Source organism: Eulemur rufifrons, chromosome 14 (assembly GCF_041146395.1).
Source record: "Eulemur rufifrons isolate Redbay chromosome 14, OSU_ERuf_1, whole genome shotgun sequence".
Taxonomy (NCBI): Eukaryota; Metazoa; Chordata; class Mammalia; order Primates; family Lemuridae; genus Eulemur; species Eulemur rufifrons.
The window spans coordinates 9,019,621-9,036,808 of NC_090996.1; the positions used below are offsets into that span (position 1 = coordinate 9,019,621).

Here is a 17,188-nt window from a genome sequence, read left to right on the forward strand (position 1 = left end):
AAAAAAACTCTACAAATCATTTTTTTTAAAAAAAGTCAAACAAATCTGTGACTCTGGGCTACTGCTTCTGCACACTCTGGTGAGGCACAGTGACAAATCCTGCTCTAGGAACAGAGACCCTCGGGGCTGAGTTTGCCAGAGTGGTCTTTCCCAGGGCACGGTGGGCGACAGTGCCAGGAGCTGGGGCTCCAGGACGCGTGGGGGGCGCGGGAAGCCTGTGTAGGGCACTTTCCTCACCGGACAATGACGTTTGTTGCTGTGGAACAAGACATCAAGGGGGCCGCGGTGCTCGGAGGCTGACTGCCCCAGGATGCCTGTTGGGGACCTGCAGCTGTGGAGTCCTCTGGGCGGGGACAGACGGGCTGCCCAGGAGTGAAAGGCCCTCCCTGCATTACCATGGCGGGCCGTGTTTTCAGGATCACATCCCGTAAGTGTGTGGAGGGCTGGAGAGCTGAAAGAGCAGGGCCCATGTGGTGATGATGGGATGTTCCACTGAAGTCATGGCAGCGATCCTGACAAGTCACACGTTGAGAGAACTTCCAAGCAGCACGTCCCCCTTCCCTGTGGCTTTCAGGGGCCACCCACAGACCCGCCTGGCCTTCCCTCTGCACAGCCTGCCTCGGTGGCACGAGCACAGCCCTTTCTGCCTGAGCTCAGGTGAGAAGGCTGAAATCTTTTGAACAGAAGTTGCTTAGAGGTAACTTCACAGAGCACCGTTTCCGTACCTGAGTCCATCTTGGTGGGCCTTGGGGAGCCTCCTCACCCCTGGGGGCTCCCCCCAGGTCCCTGGCTGGCTCTGGGGCTCACATTCCTTGTGTCCGAAGCCTCCTCACCCCTGCCCTGTGGGCTCTGGGCTATCTGTAGTCCTCCAACTAAGGCCTCTAGGAAGGTTCTCTGGCCCCCACGGGCCCCCACCCTGTGGCCTCAGACAATTCCTGTGCTGTCTGGCTTGCCTGGGGTGCACTCGGCAGCAGCTGAGGCCGTCTCTGGGTGTTCCTGGTGGTCCCTGCTCTTTGTGCACTGGGGCTACGTAGCCCCCACTCCGCCTGCTCCATGGTCAGGAGAGCTCTTTCCCTTGCTCATGAACTTGTGGCCCGTTGTCCTTGGTTCGTAGAGGGGGGTGTCTTCCCTGAACTCCAAAGACCCTCCCCGGCCTCCACCCTGTGAGCTCCTCAGATGTGAGCGGCGAGAACCGCAGCGCACGGGGAAGGGTGCTTGGAGCTGAGGGGGCAGGTGCAGTACCCGAGGGCAGCACAGCTGGGGTGGGGCACCTGCAAGGAGCTGGCAGCCCCCGTCCCGTCCTGCCAGTCTGCCCGGTTCTTCTTACGCGAGCCTTAAGGCAGCGATATCAACAGTATTCTACACCGAGAGAATCACCTACTTTCCTAGAAAGAAAGAGGCCTCCGAATCAGGGGCTTCTAATGTTTCCTCCTTTTTGGAAGGCTCCATATAGGCTGCGATCTTCGTCGTCTCCAAACCTGTGCACCCACAGGGCTGTCCACCTGCAGCGTCCTGCTCCCTCACCCCTCTGCCCTCCTCAGCTCCCTCAGTGCCGGGGTCTCCCTGCAGCACGAGCCCACACACGCCAGACGGCAGCTGCCAGGAAGGCAGGCTGGGCCTGAATCCAGACACCTGCCTTTCTGACATCCGAGTGGAGAATTCCTTTACTGTGCCACTCTTGATAAAACTAAAATGTCCCAATGCAGTCTACAACCAAGAGAGAAAGAAACCACAATGACAGTCAGGGGTGGCACAGAGGGTGACATCCCGGGCCAGGTGACGCGTGGCAGACACCTGGCTCAGGAAAGGGCGCTTTCTAGTCTATGTTTCTCTTCGTTTTTGATCAGTTGTTTGTGGCTGCTTGGAAATCAGTTACATACAAATCTTCTCAGTTACTCAAGCAAATGTTGAAATAATTCTTTTTGAAGAGAACTAATAGTTACTGTCACTGATTTATTGCAATGAAAAAGGAAAACAAATAAAATAAAATCCATGTAAGGCACTGAATGAAGAGTTCTGCCTGCTTTAGAAAGTGCTATGAAATTTTCGGGGGGTGCAATCGGCCCCTCCTTTTCCTGCTAACACGCTAGCCAAGTGCGCCACACCCCAACCTTCGTCACTGACGTAGGGGAGCTTATTCAAGGACACTGAATCCTGTCACAGAGTTCAAAGCCCTGGAACCCTGGACATAGTTTCCTGGCTGTCTGGTGGGCACTAAGCGAAGTGCCATGATGCACATTAATGAGAAAGGAATGAGGCCCTGTCCACGGTGGGGGCTGTGGCCACGGGGACCTCCCAGCTGTGTGAGGCCACGGAAGGCCCACAGCCCCGTCGGACCACCCACGTCAGAGACAGACCGTAGCAGCTGTCCTCTCAAAGAGGCAGCTGACACTCTGCTGACTGAGAACAGCGACATGCACCGTAGAACTCTCCATGGGCAGAGAAGGCTTGGAACCCACAGTTCCAGGCTGGCACCACACTGGGGAAAAGCTGGATATTCTATGGTTAATCTGAGGGCACCAGGCCACCCTTCTGCTTGGACAGCTCGCCACAACACACCCGAAGCCAGCGTGAAAGCGGAGAAGTAGGAGCTTTTTAGCTCAGGCAAAAAACGCCCCCATATTAAATAGGCACCAAGCCGCGGGTGCCGGGCGGCTCTTCTCTTCCTTCTCCGCGTCGTACGATTCGTGTCACATCCAGGATAATCTCTTTCCTTTCCCTTGTCCTGCCCTCCAGGGGCAAAAAGCTTACTCACCCCAAGGAAGTGTGAAGAGAAAATGAGTTTTAAGGAATGAAAAAGAAAAAAAGAGATGATCCAGTGGCCTACTAGGTCACGTATGTCCACCTGTGTACCTGCCACCTACACACACACCCCTTCATTGTACCTCAAGGTTCGCGTCCCTTAAAAAAACCTGCCAGCCGACAAGCGGAGCACACTCTGAGAAAACACGTCTTAACGGGCCCGGTCCTCCCCAGGGGCCCTGCGACGGCAGAGCAGTGCGGGGCCGGGAGTGATGGACGATGTCGGCAATGACAGACAGACAAGAATCGGTCCCCAAGGACCACCTGCAACCGCATCTTCAAATGCAGTCGTCCCAGTTAGATCAAAGATGACCCTGGTTAGAACCACTCACCTCCCCCACCAAGGCACTGAGAATTTTTAAAGAAGGCAACACAAAAATGCTTGTAGAAAATTAAGACTTATCAGGAAATACATTAAAAGGTAACTGATTTGAAGATGAGTCCTTTAGAAACCTCTTTTCTTAAAAAAAAAGTTACTTCTATGACTGGCGTGGAACCTAGTGCTCACCTTACTCTTTACTGAGGCCTCCATAGCTTTCAAGAAAAAGCCACAGGTCACTAGTGACACTGGTGGTTCAAAATGGCATCAGGATTCCTTCATGCCCAAGGTTGTCACCTCAGCGTTCCCAAAGGAACATTCAGAAGTGTCTATAGCCACCAAGAGGAAAAAAAAGATGATGCAACTGAGATTCCGATTTCTCTCTCCTCATTGTAAAACTGATCAGCACGTTTGACTTATAAATCCCCAAAGCAAATGGCGGCACCGGGGGACGACAGAGCTGGGCAGGACGAGGCAGCCAGGCATCTGCAGCGAGGGAGACGGATCCTGGGTCGGCGTCTTGCTGCTCAGGTTGGGGAGGCCAGCTGGCACATGGCACCTGATTGCCATGGCAACCACACACAGAGCCGCCTCACTGGGCCCCCATCACCTCTGCTGTGAGACAGCAGCCCTCAACTGGCCGAGGGGACAGAAGGCAAGTCTTCCGGAGTCCCTGCCCACCTGGGAGGGAGGCCAGGCCAGCTCAGAGGCCAGATTCTCAGAGACCGAGTGCTTCTCACAGTATTCAGGAACGAACCCAGCCAGGTGTACAGTTACCTGCCTGCAGCCATCTGGGTCTGCCACGCTGAGCTGCTTCAGGCAGAGAGTGGATGGGGCCACCGCCGAGGACAGAGCATCTTTCCGGGTCTAGGGACCACTTGGGAAGGATTCTGTGGTAGCCATGGTGAGAGCAGGAACCAGAATCCTGTGGCAATCTTAGGGACGGAGGGCTTCTGCCCCTGCCAGCAGGGTGAACACTGCTGAAAGCCCCCCCAGAGACACTGTCAGGGAAGATTCCAGAGTCTCCTATAGTCATGCATCCCAAGGATTTATCCCACAGATCTTTTCAGCTGCTCAAACAAGGGTTAGGATAATTGTCTGGAGAGTACCTACAGTTACTTTGACTGACTTATTCTGATAAAAGAGAAAAAAATAAAATCAAATCTAGGCCAAGGCGCTGAATGAAGAATTTTACCTGATGGTGGGGGCCTTTCTCACTTTTAGAAAATATTCTAATTTTCTAATCTAAATTCCATATACTGAAAGCATAGCTACTTTAATTTTTAGAAACCCTCTTGAAAAGATATCTGATGATAAAGACATTTCAAACAAGGAAAACTACCACCCATAATCTTGCCATCACACGATAATCTTGCTTTTTATCTTGACAAGTACCTTCCAGTCTTTCTGGCCCAGAGAAACATTTTTGCTTAGCTGTTACCATGACGTACAGAATTTTTTAAATTCTATTATTATATAAGAAATATTTTTCCATTTTCCTCCAAGGTCACCATAACGATTGCTTCTACCGGGGGCTTCCCTGCGGCTGACAGACCGCAGGAGCTTGGGGTAAGTGACCTGCGCTCAACCTCCTCCCTTGCTGGGGTGCGCAGGGAGAGGCCCACCTGCCGCCTCTTTTTAAATGCCACTGGCAAGTTCTGCCGCGTTCGGTCTTCTCCCGGGGCTCACTGCCTGTTTCTCTCTCCCTCCTCTCATCTGCAGGCTCCCCAAGAGTTTTAAGTGACTTTATTCTATAAAGTAATTTGATATTTTACAAATATCATTGACATTCCTCTTAGGAGCCCAGTGTGTTTCTCCTGCGTTGGAAATGTGACTGTCTTACGAATGTTCCAGCACAGTGGTGACGATCTGCTACAATAAAAAGTGAAAAGCCATTCTTTAGGGATTTGTTCCGACAAGTAGGTGGTTCTGGCATGGATCATAACAGACCTGGCCTCCAGGGAGACTTCCTGTTTTATTTAGGAAAAAGGGGTTTTGATCTAGAAAACATTAGTCTCCTTCTGCCAAGTCCAGTCCTGCCTCGGATGGGGCAGCAAATACTCTTGGGGGTTTAGGGGAGGCCAACCTTCCACGAGGGCAGGAGGCAAGGCTAATTTTTCATGCAAATGTCCGCAAAACTCGAGCACAAACAGCTATATCCATTGTTTCCCCTGGAGTAGTTTGAACGCAAGCCAGTGCAGGGCAAGTTCTCTGGTGCTTGCTAACTAAATTGGCCAACCCAGAAATGAAGTGATCCTTCTTCAGATGGACGCTCGCTCCATCTAGATGTCTAGCCAAGGAGACCCGCGGCGCAGGTGAGACAGAGCTTTCTGCCCTCCGCTTTGGTCCACATCAAATCAGAACACTGAAAACATACAAAGATCTCCACCGGGAACTCGGATGCCACTGCCGCGCTCCGGCTGCATCTGCGCGTGGGCGGGGGCTCCTGCAGCAGCCGCCGCCGCTGCCAACCAGCTGTTCCCCGCGCTACACATGTTTCCCCTCGTAAAGCTTCCAGCAAGCTGGCGGGCTTTGTGCTCCTCACTTAGCTTTGTTTGTGTTTTCAATGAATCAATGGGATATGGAGACTAAGCAACATGTTTAGAAAAATAGAGAAAGGAAAAAAGAGGAACGGCTCATGATGCTGGCGGCTCCTAAAAGCTGGGTGAGAAAAACTCTGCTATAATGATGGGCACAGAAATGAGGGAACGTATGAGGGAGCCCAGGAGCCACGGCCAAGGGTCAGCCTCGGTGGGCTCAGGCTGTGTTCAGGCACCACGGCGCGGAGGCCTGGCAGCAGAGAGCACAGGTCCAGTCGGAGGCCTCAGGTGCCACCAAGACCTCCGGGCTCTCAAATGCTGCCGGGGGCACCCGAACTTCTCAGCCTGCACCCAGGCTCCATGTCCAGCCTCAGCCACTCTCCTGGGCGTCCCCAGCTCACCAGCCACTCACACCTGAGCTGTTCCTGGGCCTTCCTGGCCACATCCTTCATGCTGCCCCCCCCAGCGCCTGCCTCAGGCTCCGACCTTCCCCACCCTCCTGCCTGGAGGCCTCCCAGATGGACCGGAGTCCCCCTGACACGACCCCACTGGGAGAGCGACACCTGCCCGTACCTGTCGCTTCCTATCAGACCATAAGCCCCCGAGCGATGAATCTGTCTCTCACTTAGACCCCAGCCCTGCACCAGGCTCCGTGCCTGGAAACCAACAGGCCGCAGCAGGACTAGAGCGAGCGAGGAAACATCATAGGAGCCTCTTCACACGGCTGCCCACGCGCTCTCCAGTAGAAAACGGGACCTCGAGGGACCCAGTTTGCCAAGAGGACACCGTATTTTCAGCTCATCAAATCCAGAATGAGGGGTCCCTGTCCCTCTGAGTCTCCCCGGGATGGACCGGAGGACAGGAAAACATAAAATATATTTGTATTTCGTATAAAACCAACAGAAGTCAGCTGGTTACCTGAGCTCACACAGCCCTGCGGCAGGGGGTCCTGTAGCGATGTCACAGAGTGCAGGACTGAGGAAAAAGAAGGGTAACGATTAGAGGAGGAAACGAAGCCCCGGATTTAAAGCCTCCTAACTGAGCAGCATGGGCTGAGGGAGGCCCCACTCCTCACAGGCGGGGCTGGCACGGGGGCCGCAGGCCTGCACCGCGCGCTGCGACAGAGCCAGGCCCCGGGCCGGGGGCAGGCGGAAGCCAGCGCCCGATCCTTTTCACGTCTGTGCCTTTGGCTGATTTTCCTTCCCAACTCCCTGATTTAGCTACTTGACTTTTACCTATATTTATGTATAAATAGCATTTTCTTAATTGGTAACTCATTTTCTGCTGCTTATAAAATTAGCCAGGCATAATCTTCTCTCTCCTAAAAACTAAAGTCAGTCCCATGGCAACAGGTTGTGGAGGAAGCGGGCAGCTGTCTTCCTCCCCGCGCCGGAGGGTGGCTGGGCACCTCCCTGAGCAGAGTCCCCTCCTCCCTCCCTGCGGTGGCCCAGGAGGGGCTGCTGTGGCCAGGCACTTCTAGGGTGGTGGCCGGCTGCTCCACAGCTCTTTCCTTCCCCAGCCCCGTTCCCAGGCGGGGCTGCCGTTACCTGGCCCTTGCTGCTGCCCTTGAACGGGCAGGACACCCTGGCCCAGCTCGCCGTTCAGCCAGAGCTGCATCCGGATGAAGGGTTCTCGGCCTTTCTGGGTCAGCTTGCTCCATGGCTTCGGCCGGGATAGCATGTCACTGACGCTGCCCTGGGACAAGCCCAGCACCTGGAGTGGCAACCAAAGACACACGGCTGTCAGTGCCCAGGTATCAGCGTGATGCCACAGAATGCTTCAGTGACGCACACACGGCCGTGTGGAGGCCTGGCACAGGTGACAACACCCAGGAGAGCTTCTAGGGCTGACGTCTGAGTACAGACCCGCAGCCCGGGGCTGGTGACAGCTTGGGGTGGGGAAATAAGCTTTCCAAGATTACTGGCGGGCTGAGGCCCGGGCATGGGAGGAGTTTTGGGTGAGCCGGGGCTATGGCTGCGGGTTTCAGCTCCCAGGGAGGGGAGGGGCTTGCACCCGGGTCTCAATCCTGCCAAGGTTGCAGGACTGTCATCCTGATGGCCTGAGGAACAAGGCTGTGGAGCACCTTGCTCTTTGCTGGTGGCACCAGGAAAGGCCGAGGTGCTGGGCCAAGAAACCCTCCAGACGCAGGGGCAGTAGGTGCCAGGGGGACGTGGGAAGCCAGTCTCCTTTGCTGGTGCCAAGCCAGGGTGGCATTTAGAAAGATTTGCTCCCTGTGATCACATCCTGCTCACAGGTGAGGGCCCAGAGGTGAGCTGGTGGGACGGGGCAGGCAGTCTGGGAGTGACATTCAGCTGCAGACGATCGACAAGTTGCGCGTACACACCCGAGTTTTCTTACGCTCACATATGGCCATACATATGTATAGGCACAAACACCCCCCACGGGACACAGATGCAGCCCAGAGATATTTAGGGGCTGCATCCGATCACTCTTTTGAAAAGTTCTCAAGTTCCAGAATAAACTGCACTCATGGGCCAAACAAGTTCAACGCTATTAAGTCTCTGCTAAATTTAAGGCATGAGCACAAATGTCTATTTAAATGTTCTCAAATGATATTTTTACAACACTGAACTAGAAATTTCAAGGGACTTTAAATGCTCATCCTCAGTTCTATTCACCCCCATCACCTTTTGCAAAATCAGGACAAAGAGTTCACAATCAAATATCGTGAGGATTCGGAGCGTGGCGTAGCGCAAACGCTGAAGGCAGGACAGTGCGGGGAGGAGGGACGGCTCTGTGTGGACCCCCGTGACCCAGCCACGTGCTCCCTCAGGCAGGTGCCTTTCAGAGCAGGAGGGTGCCTCCCATTGTGCCTAGCAAACCCTTACTTAATCGAAAAGGATGCGTACGGGGAACTGTGTTTATTTTAGATTTTATAGGCGTGGCTAATCCCCACCATCCAGAGTCCGTCTCAGTTACCAGCAAAGAACAGAAAGGGTCAGGAGCTCGTGCGAGAAAGATCACACTTTCCTGAGCCGAGGAAGGCCAACGTGGAAACAAGGGCAGACGTGCCTGGGCTGCCCTGAGCTGCGTGTTCCCCAGGCAGGTCGCGTCACCCCTCTGGCCAGATGACACCCAAGGCCGTCTGAGTTACGCTTCACGGAGCTTTTCCTAGCAAGTCCCTTTTGGGTCTCTGCGTGGCGGCCCCTCTATGTGATCAGATCAGAGGGTTTTTGGCCAAAACAGTCTGCAGAGGTGCCTCTCACTCCACTTGGCAGTGGAGGCTGGACTTGGACTTCGTACCTGCTGGTGTGGGGCAAGCAGTGAACGTCCTGAGCCTTAGCATCCTTCTCTGTCAAATGGCGATTTTACCGTCTATCCCCCAGCGTGACTGAGAGGTCGAAAGGGCAGCCCAGGGGTGAGAGGCCGAGCCCTGAGCCTGGCCGCGATGGGTCCAGCAAATGCGATCAGGGAGCGGGAACACTCACTGGCCGGCCTCCCCGGAAGCTGGGGAGTGGATGACACCTTATGCTCTTGGGTAATTAACATGGGTGATGGCCACATGCTCCAGGACGGATACTCGGCCCTAAGCAATGAACCCAATGATTTGGGAGAACCCAAATCGAACCCCTACCTTCTCCCCGAAGATCCTTTGGCAGATGCCGTTCTTGGCCAGTTTCTCTTTGACCTGCCGGGTGAGCTCGATGGTGTCCACCTCCTGGTACATGTAGACCTCATACTGCTCAGGGGTCAGCGGGGGCACCGAGGGCTTGGTGGGCTTCGACATGGGCACGATCGGGGAGGAAGGCAGAGGGCTGTTCTGGGGCGTCTCGCTACGGCTGGCTCCGGTCAGACTCAGCTCCGAGCTCTGGGAGTACGGGGACTCGGCGTTGGGCCACTCCTTCCAGTACTCCGCCGACGAGGGTCCCTGGAGCTGGCTGCGCTCGGGCCGGGGCTGGCCGCTGCTGACCTTGTCCTTCCCGCTGCTGGCTTCTTCGACCTTGGCTTCCTCACAGGCGGCCGTGTTTCTCCTCTCCGGCTGGACCGTGCTCCACCAGTGGTCCTTCCACGCGCCACTGCGGCCCACCTCGTTTTTCACGTGTCTCAGAACTCCTTGTGCAGACTCGGCCGCTCCCTGGGGGTCCAGCCCGGGGGTGTCCTGGGCCTCCTTTTTGAGGGCCGGGGGGTTCGGCAGAGCAGAGGCGCTGGCCTCGGGAGCCGCGGGGGCCTTCTTCAGGGAGAGGGCGAGGGGAGAGTAGCTGGGAACGGTCGACATGGGCGAGGAGGACAGCAGCTTGGGGGTCAGGATGGCGATGTCAGTCTGGGACAGCGGCGCTTGTTTTAAGGCTGGGTCAAGGGCGGCCTGCTGGGCCTCCATCTCGCGGCGGGCTTGCTGCAGGATGGAGCGGATGGCGTCGTCGGAGTTCCCGCTGCTGGACGCGGAAGAAGGCTGGGCCGGCTCCGCTGCACGAGGCAAACACAGGGGTGAGACTGTGGCGGAACCACCCCGTCAGCTGGGGACGCTTCTCCCAGTCCAGCCTCCTCCCCCGGCCTCCTGCAAAACGTGGGTTACTTGGGAGAACCGCACTGCACTATATTCCCAGCACCTCCCCCAGTCAAGGAAACAGTCACGCATCTTGTCTGGGCGTGAGGACAGGACTACTGCTACTGTTCGATGGATGGCCGATGGCCCCTGGCAACCACCAACTGACAGGGTGACAAAGAGGAAGCGTGAAGATGCTCCCCGACATGCCCTCCTGGGCCTCCCTTCTGAGAACTTTAAACTTAATGTCAATTCCCCTGTGCTATAGTCCAAACTCTTAGTGGTTCTGTCAAAGTTCAGAAGCTAATTGCAACACGAGACTGGAGTCTCTTGACAATTGGCCATGTGTGAGCTGGCTTCAAGTCTTTGCTGTGGCGTGAGCAGCAGGGAGCCTCCCCCATGGGAAGAGGGAAGAGGAGCCACAGTGAGGTTCAAGGGAGTCCCTGGCCTGGGACTCCAGGATCTGTGGGCTTGAAGTCACAGGCATCGCCGGGCCTCAGTATTCCCGTCTGTATACTGGGAGGGTAACGGACCACATCGCTGGCTGTTACCTATTAAAAAGCACATGGCCAGGCCCCCGGCTGTGTCTGACTGAGGAGAAGCGGGGCCTGGCCCAGCATGTGCATCTGTCACCAGTTTTCAGGTGACTGTGGAGAGTGGCCCTCGCTGAATGCCCCTTCAGGACGTCCCAGCTCTGATCTGACATTTCAGGGGTCGATGGCACTCCTGGCTCTGTCCCTTGTTCTGCAAATCATACGTCTTCCCAGCCAGGGGAGGAAAGCATATAAACTGGCTCTTCATGTGCTTTAAATGATGCCCCAAAATGCCTTAAATAAAACCAACAACCCATAATTCTTCTCCAGTGCCTTCCTACTTTACAATCTCACGCGCCCTGGGCCATCCCTGGGTGCAGGCAGTGCCACCACCCCTTTGGAGATGAAGGAACCGAGGCTCAGGGAGGAGACAGGCAATGAGGGGAGCCAGACCCCGGAGCGGGTCTTTCCACTCTCAGTTCCTGCCGGGCCGCCCGCTAAGGCCTCTGGTTGCTCAGACACCCGGGGGCAGGGCCGGCTTAAACCTCCATTCTGGCCAACGAGGGCAAGAACCACGCTGGACTGAAAGCTCCGTCCACTGCCAGGCTTGACGGCCCACAAGCACTAGCGCCGAGCACCCAGGGGCCTTCAGGAGGAGGCATATGGCGGCAGAAAGGAAAGTGCAGGGACCAGAGTTGGGAGGCTGGGCTTTCCACCCAGTGACTAGCATTTAGTGAGTTTGGGCGAATTATTTTAACTCTGAGGCTGAGTTGGATAATCAGGAATAACAAAACCCATCTTCCAGGTTATGAGGACTCAGCTGCAGCGGAGTGAGGGAGGTGAAAGTGCCCAGCCCAGGCCTGGGACCCAGAAGGGAGCACTGAGCCCCCGAGACCCCCACTGAACAAGGCACGTAGGAGGCAGGAGAAGAATGAATGACCAGGGTGGTGGCCAGCTGGTGGCTCATGCTCGGCTGTCATGGCTGCCAGGCCAGGCAGGTGTCCGTGGCCAGTCTGGGGTGCGGGGCTCTGCGGAACAGGGGCTGTACGGGGACGGGGCAGGCAGTGTCTGTGTGCTGAACCCCAGGAAGGGGAGAACCGAGACCACTGGCTTCTGCTCCTGCAGAGAGTCTGAGTCTGCAGCGCGGTGCTCCTCTCGGGCAATCAGAGCTCGGACAGAGAGAGGCAGAAACGTGGGAGTTCTTTCCTCTCGGAAAACGCAGCTGTCAGGGAGCGTGGAGCCCCGACTCCCGAGGTGGGCTGCAGAGGTGGGCGCCTAACCACTAATGCAGCCTGTTCCTCACTAGCAACATTCGAGTCCGCACAGCAGCTGTTAAGAATTTATTTTTTGCCCGTTCTTTTTCAGTCGCATTTGGTCAAGTATGGTAACAACCAAATAACGGAAGCCTGTATTGCATTTAAGAAAGGATATTCGACACGAACTACTTGGTCGTTTAAGTTCAGTCAAGGAGATTCCAGGGCAGAGGTACGATCCTGAGTCAATGCTAGGGGATGACATTATAAGAATGGTAACTGTTAGCAAAACTACAAATCACACAGACCTGCTGCTCTCTGTGTGTGACTTTTTTGCTTGAAAACAAAACCTTCATTATTGTTTAAAAAAAAAAAAAAGTTAATTACTGCTGACCCAAACACTCATGACAATTCTTCTAATTAAGTTTGGAGGACAGCGGCTGAAGAAACGGAAGCCATACCAGTTTTCTGCACTTGGAGCTCCCGCTTGGCTTGTTCCAGGATGGACTTGATCGCTTCGTCAGAGCCAGTGTCTGAGGCTCGGATGCGGGTGGTGATGTTACCTGCAGGGAGAAGTCACAGCAATGACATCAAACCCAAACCTTGAATGAAAATCAGCGCTGCATGAAGATGTCATTCTGATAAAGAGCCCTGAGCCAAGGCTGGTGATGGTGAGGAGGCAGGTGTGGCCTCCCCAAGGCCTGCACTGGCTGTGCCGAGACACCGGGCAGGAGGGGCTTCCGGCTGCGTCTACCTTACAGTAAACGTCACTCTGCCAGTGGGAGACGCTCCCACATTGACCCGAGCTGGACACTGCCCGTGGGTTAGTACCAGGGAGAAAAAATCATTTCATCCAGGATAAAAAAAGATGAAAGATTAAAAGGCATTGTTTTTCATGAGCCATTTAAAAGTAACGCCGACAAATAGTTTGGCGGACTCTGTTCAGCTCTGCCCAGTTACTGGAGGCTGGCAGCCCACGCAGGGCGAGTGGGGAAGGAGGGCCGAGGTGAGGACGATCGCCTGTCAATCATTTGCATGTATGAGGTGAAGAGGCACAGGCTTAACTTAGAAGTTCTGAATCTACTATCACATAATGTCTTTTTAAAATTTATGCCCGAGGAGAGAAGCCTGCAGAAATTCCTAAAGGACAAGAATTCACTCTTACGGTCACACGGTGATGCTAGGCAGAGCAGCCCCACGTGTGGATGCAAGGAAGCCACCACGGCCCGGGGCTGGCCCCAGCTCTTCCTGGAAGCCGTCCAGGTATTTTAATTTTTCACTACCTTACTAAATATGAACCACCACAGCAAACCGTTTCAAAACAAGTAAACCACCGGGATGAGGCCCCATTAAAGATGCAACTCCAAGGAGTGCAGCGGGAGTTGGCTTGCCAAGGCCCCCAGGAGAACCGACTGGGTTTGGAATCTGTCCACTCCGGAGGACCTTGAACATACTTCAGAGTTAAAAGTACGAGGAAGCAGCAGTATCTGATTGGACTCGGTCACCTGATTTTTCTCAGAGCAACAACTCTAATTCTTTCACCTGCTTCTGAGAAAATGGGAAAAGTGTAATTGGAATCTGAAGGGGGTTGGATTTGGACTTCAGGGCTGTATCTTAGTGATACCTGTTCGCGCCTTGTCTGCACTCGGGAGAGTGCGGGCAGCTCAGCGGGGAGGGGCTGGGTGAACTTGAACCCGTGCCTTGTTTTATACTTACTAGCTCTGTTTTTCCATCAGGTTCCAGGCCAGAATCACACTGTACAGTTTTAACCCAAATACACAGCTAAGGACATGCTGCTTCCTAGGTTACTGACTGCAAAGAAAAACACCTGCCTGCAACATACCTTCAGACCCACTTCTTCGTTTCGGTACTTCCTGAAATAGTCTGTTCAGGCTCTGGCCTGGATTCTCTGTTGAAAAACAAGTGTGGTAAGAACAAAACAATCAGGGGAATGGTGGTGTTGACGATATGGGCTGTGTGACATGAAATCTGAGCTGCCTGTTGCTAGAAAAAGGGCTCAGGGCTTCCTGTGCAACTTGGCAGTTAACTAGAAACTTCGGAGAGGCCCTTCCCTGGCTGACCAGCCCGCACGGGCCATGGCTCTACTGCAGGAGGAGATCGGACAGACCCAAGGAGCGGCCTAGGGCAGCAACGCCGGGAGGGTGTGAGGGAGGGAGAACTGCCTCGAAGCAAATCACCCGCCAGCCCCCAGCTCCCATTAATCATCCGGAGACATTCAATCTCGGCTAACATCACCATGAAACGCCCCGTGTTCCTGGTGCAAATTGATGCTGTTCAAAACATCGCCTTTCTCCCTTTGAGTCTAAATTTCAGGGTGTTTCACATGTGTCTGCTAAAATGACCTCTCTATATCCCCGTTGATTTAGCAGACTGATCCCCTGTTCTTAAAGAGGGAAGGAATTCTTTCAATTATGAATGTGACTGATGTTTTATCTTTTTATGGAGGGTGGAGTAGGAAGGGTGTTTGAATAAAACTTGTGTGTACTTTGCTCAAGCCAGGCCCGTTTTGCTCATAATGCTAAACAAATCACTGACGGAACATAATCGTTGTAGGTAAGGTGACCACAGGACGCCCCTCTTCTGTGGGTGGGGGGAGCGGGAGGAACGTGTCTGGGATATGCTCCCCCGCCCCGAGCACCAGCTCTGACGGAGCCCCAGCCGACGCTGTTGCCGCGGGGCTGTGTGGGGTCTCCTCCCAGCTGGAGGCCAGCACCCAAGGCCACCTGCACCCCTGGACACTACACATGCCGGGATGCTGTGCGTCATGTAATTCCCTCCAATTTGATACGCAGTATTGAAACATTGAGTTTCCTAAGTGTAGGGTGCTGAGTGTTTCAAAGACCAAATCTCCCACATCTAACAGCCTTAGCTCAGGCCGGTCCACCCTTGAGCTCTGGACAACATAGAACTAGAGAGAATTTTACCTGATGTGATGTACAAATGTTTTATCACACGCGCACACACAGACACAGATACACACAACTCTGTGACGGGCTCACGTGCTGGCACCAGCCCACGCCAGTCTCTCACCTCTTTGTCTGCCTTGGATGCTGCGGAGAGCCAGGATGTTCTGCTCGTCGGAGAGGAACTGCTTCATCTTGTGAAATGGCTCCTTGCCGCGAACGGTCAGTTTATTCCATGGCTTGGGCCGGGCCAGAATCTCGCTCACGGACCCTTGAGACAGTCCCAAGACGTAATGTCCGAAAATGCGCTGTCCGATATTGTGCTTGATCAGCTGCTCTTTGACCTGCCGGGCGATTTCTGCAGTGTCCATCTCCTCGCCCTCGGAGACGCTCCCAGCACTTTCTGACTGGCTGGGGGACGGGGCCATGCCATTTACATCTGGGCTTTGTTGTAATGGACTTTGGGAAGATATGGAGTTTGTGCTGTATGGACCTGTTGAAAAAATCATGCTTGTGCTTCCTGCTTCCTGCATGGCCTTGGAGTAGAAGGACTGCATTAGCTGTCGCTGGAGGAGAGAGTTTAGTGCAAATTTTCCTGTAGAAGCCAGGGGTAGGCTGGGGCTTGCCAGGGATGAGCTGAAAAAGTCTTGACTTAACCCCGCTGGTGAGAACTGGTGTGTACCGTTAGTATTGGAAGCCTGCTCCCCCGTGTTGCGGGGCAACTGAGGAGGAGGGGAGGCCGGCAAAGGTCCAGGGCGCCGACTCTCAGGCTGGTCTTTCCCTTTTCTCCTGGCTGACCCTACAAGGAAGGGCAAACAGAATGCATTATGGGGGATTCCAAAGGGAAAAAAAACCAAGACCAAAATGCAAAGTTTGCTCCACAAAAGGGAAAAAAAAAGTGCAGATTTTACAAGGGCCAATGAGGTGTGTTGGTTTGTTTTTCGATTGAATTTGTAAGTCAGCCAAACAAGGCCCCCCAACACAAGCAACATGCATTCATGTTTGCGCCTTTCTTGTACGTTGCAGCCTGGAGAATCCCCTAGACATAGATTCAAACTCCTAACGTGGCAAGGAGCCGGTGACACACACAGGGAAGAGTCGACAGGTCGCGGGCCTGGCATCGGGCCTCTGGCCTTCGCACTATTACCAGAAGGGCCCGCCTGAGGAGCAGCAAACACTGACATGTTAGGACCAACGGGTTCGCTCACACCTCTTGCTCTGAGTCCACTCGATCGGAGGCGCGCACATTTTAAGAATGCAATATCATCGAAGCCCGAGACACCTTTAAACGGTTTACCAGCTGCCAAAACCAGAAGCACAGTCAGTGACGCCACCATTTTGGGATGAGCAAAGAAAGGCTAAGGATGGGGGACGCGGCCCCAAGGAAAACCTGACGAAGGAAGAAAAGCTCCACCGAGCCCAGAGGGGCAGGGGCTGGCCCTCTAAGCAGCCCCTGGAAACACCACGAGAGAGAGGCCGAGCTCGCACGTGCCCCCGGCCTACGTGTGCACAACCAGACACAGATCAGAACAGCCAACGTCCTCCGCTCGTCCCTCCTGGGATCTCCGGCCACACTGCCCCTAACTGACCTCCGCAGACTTCCTGCGGCTCACGAATCTCGGTGTCCGGCTTTAAGCAGGGCGGGTAGGGGAGGGACAGTGGTGAGGAGGAGGAGACCCAACACTCGTTAGTCAAGGTTCTCGTCAACCGGCGATGCTCCCGCCATGCGTCAGCCCAGACTCACGGTTCACCTTCCTCTTCCTCGACCCCTGGAAGCGAACCAAGCACCGCGCGAGGCCCGGCCAACCTACCGCTCAGGTCGCTGTTGGAGATGCGCAGCGCGGCGTTCTCGGACTGCAGCGAGCGGCTCTTCTCCAGCAGCAGCACCTCCAGGGGCTTGGCCGCGTCCTAGACGGGGCAGAGCGGGGCTCACCACGGGGCCCACCGTGGGGCCGGCCACCCACCGCTCCCCGGGCCACCAGGCCCTGTCCTCTGTCTGCCCACCTTCCCTCCCAGCTCTGCATCCGACTCCAACGGGGACAGATGTCCCCCACGTATGTGTAACACACACAGGGACAACATTCACGTGTCTTTTAAAAGAGCATTAATTTCAGCTGAGGTCTTTTCTCTTTCTTCTGCTTAGACGTGCATCGCTTCTCTAGACAGTTCCTTACTCTCTAATCTGTCCTCAAACTCAAGCAGTCGAAACCTGTGTCTCGTTTGGCAACAGGACCAGCTGCCCAGCCACAGACCTGTGTCAGGAAGTGACTGTGGCGGTAACCCCTTTCTGCCAGCCACAGAGGTGTGTGCTGT

General features: G+C 54.8%; 1 protein-coding gene across 6 annotated transcripts in view; it reads right to left on the reverse strand.

Moving 5' to 3' along the window:
• Nucleotides 1–17,188, reverse strand: part of CUX1 (cut like homeobox 1) — a 362,384-nt gene that overhangs the window by 55,319 nt on the left and 289,877 nt on the right. For 5 of the 6 annotated variants that reach the window (XM_069486412.1, XM_069486411.1, XM_069486413.1 and 2 more), the window contains one exon: nt 16,687–16,783. In XM_069486412.1, coding sequence (XP_069342513.1) covers nt 16,687–16,783 — 97 coding nt within the window. Of the gene's footprint in view, nt 1–6,579; nt 6,637–7,208; nt 7,375–9,256; nt 10,087–12,412; nt 12,515–13,794; nt 13,861–15,002; nt 15,675–16,686; nt 16,784–17,188 lie in introns of all 6 variants that reach the window. The other variant, XM_069486408.1, reaches the window with a different exon arrangement.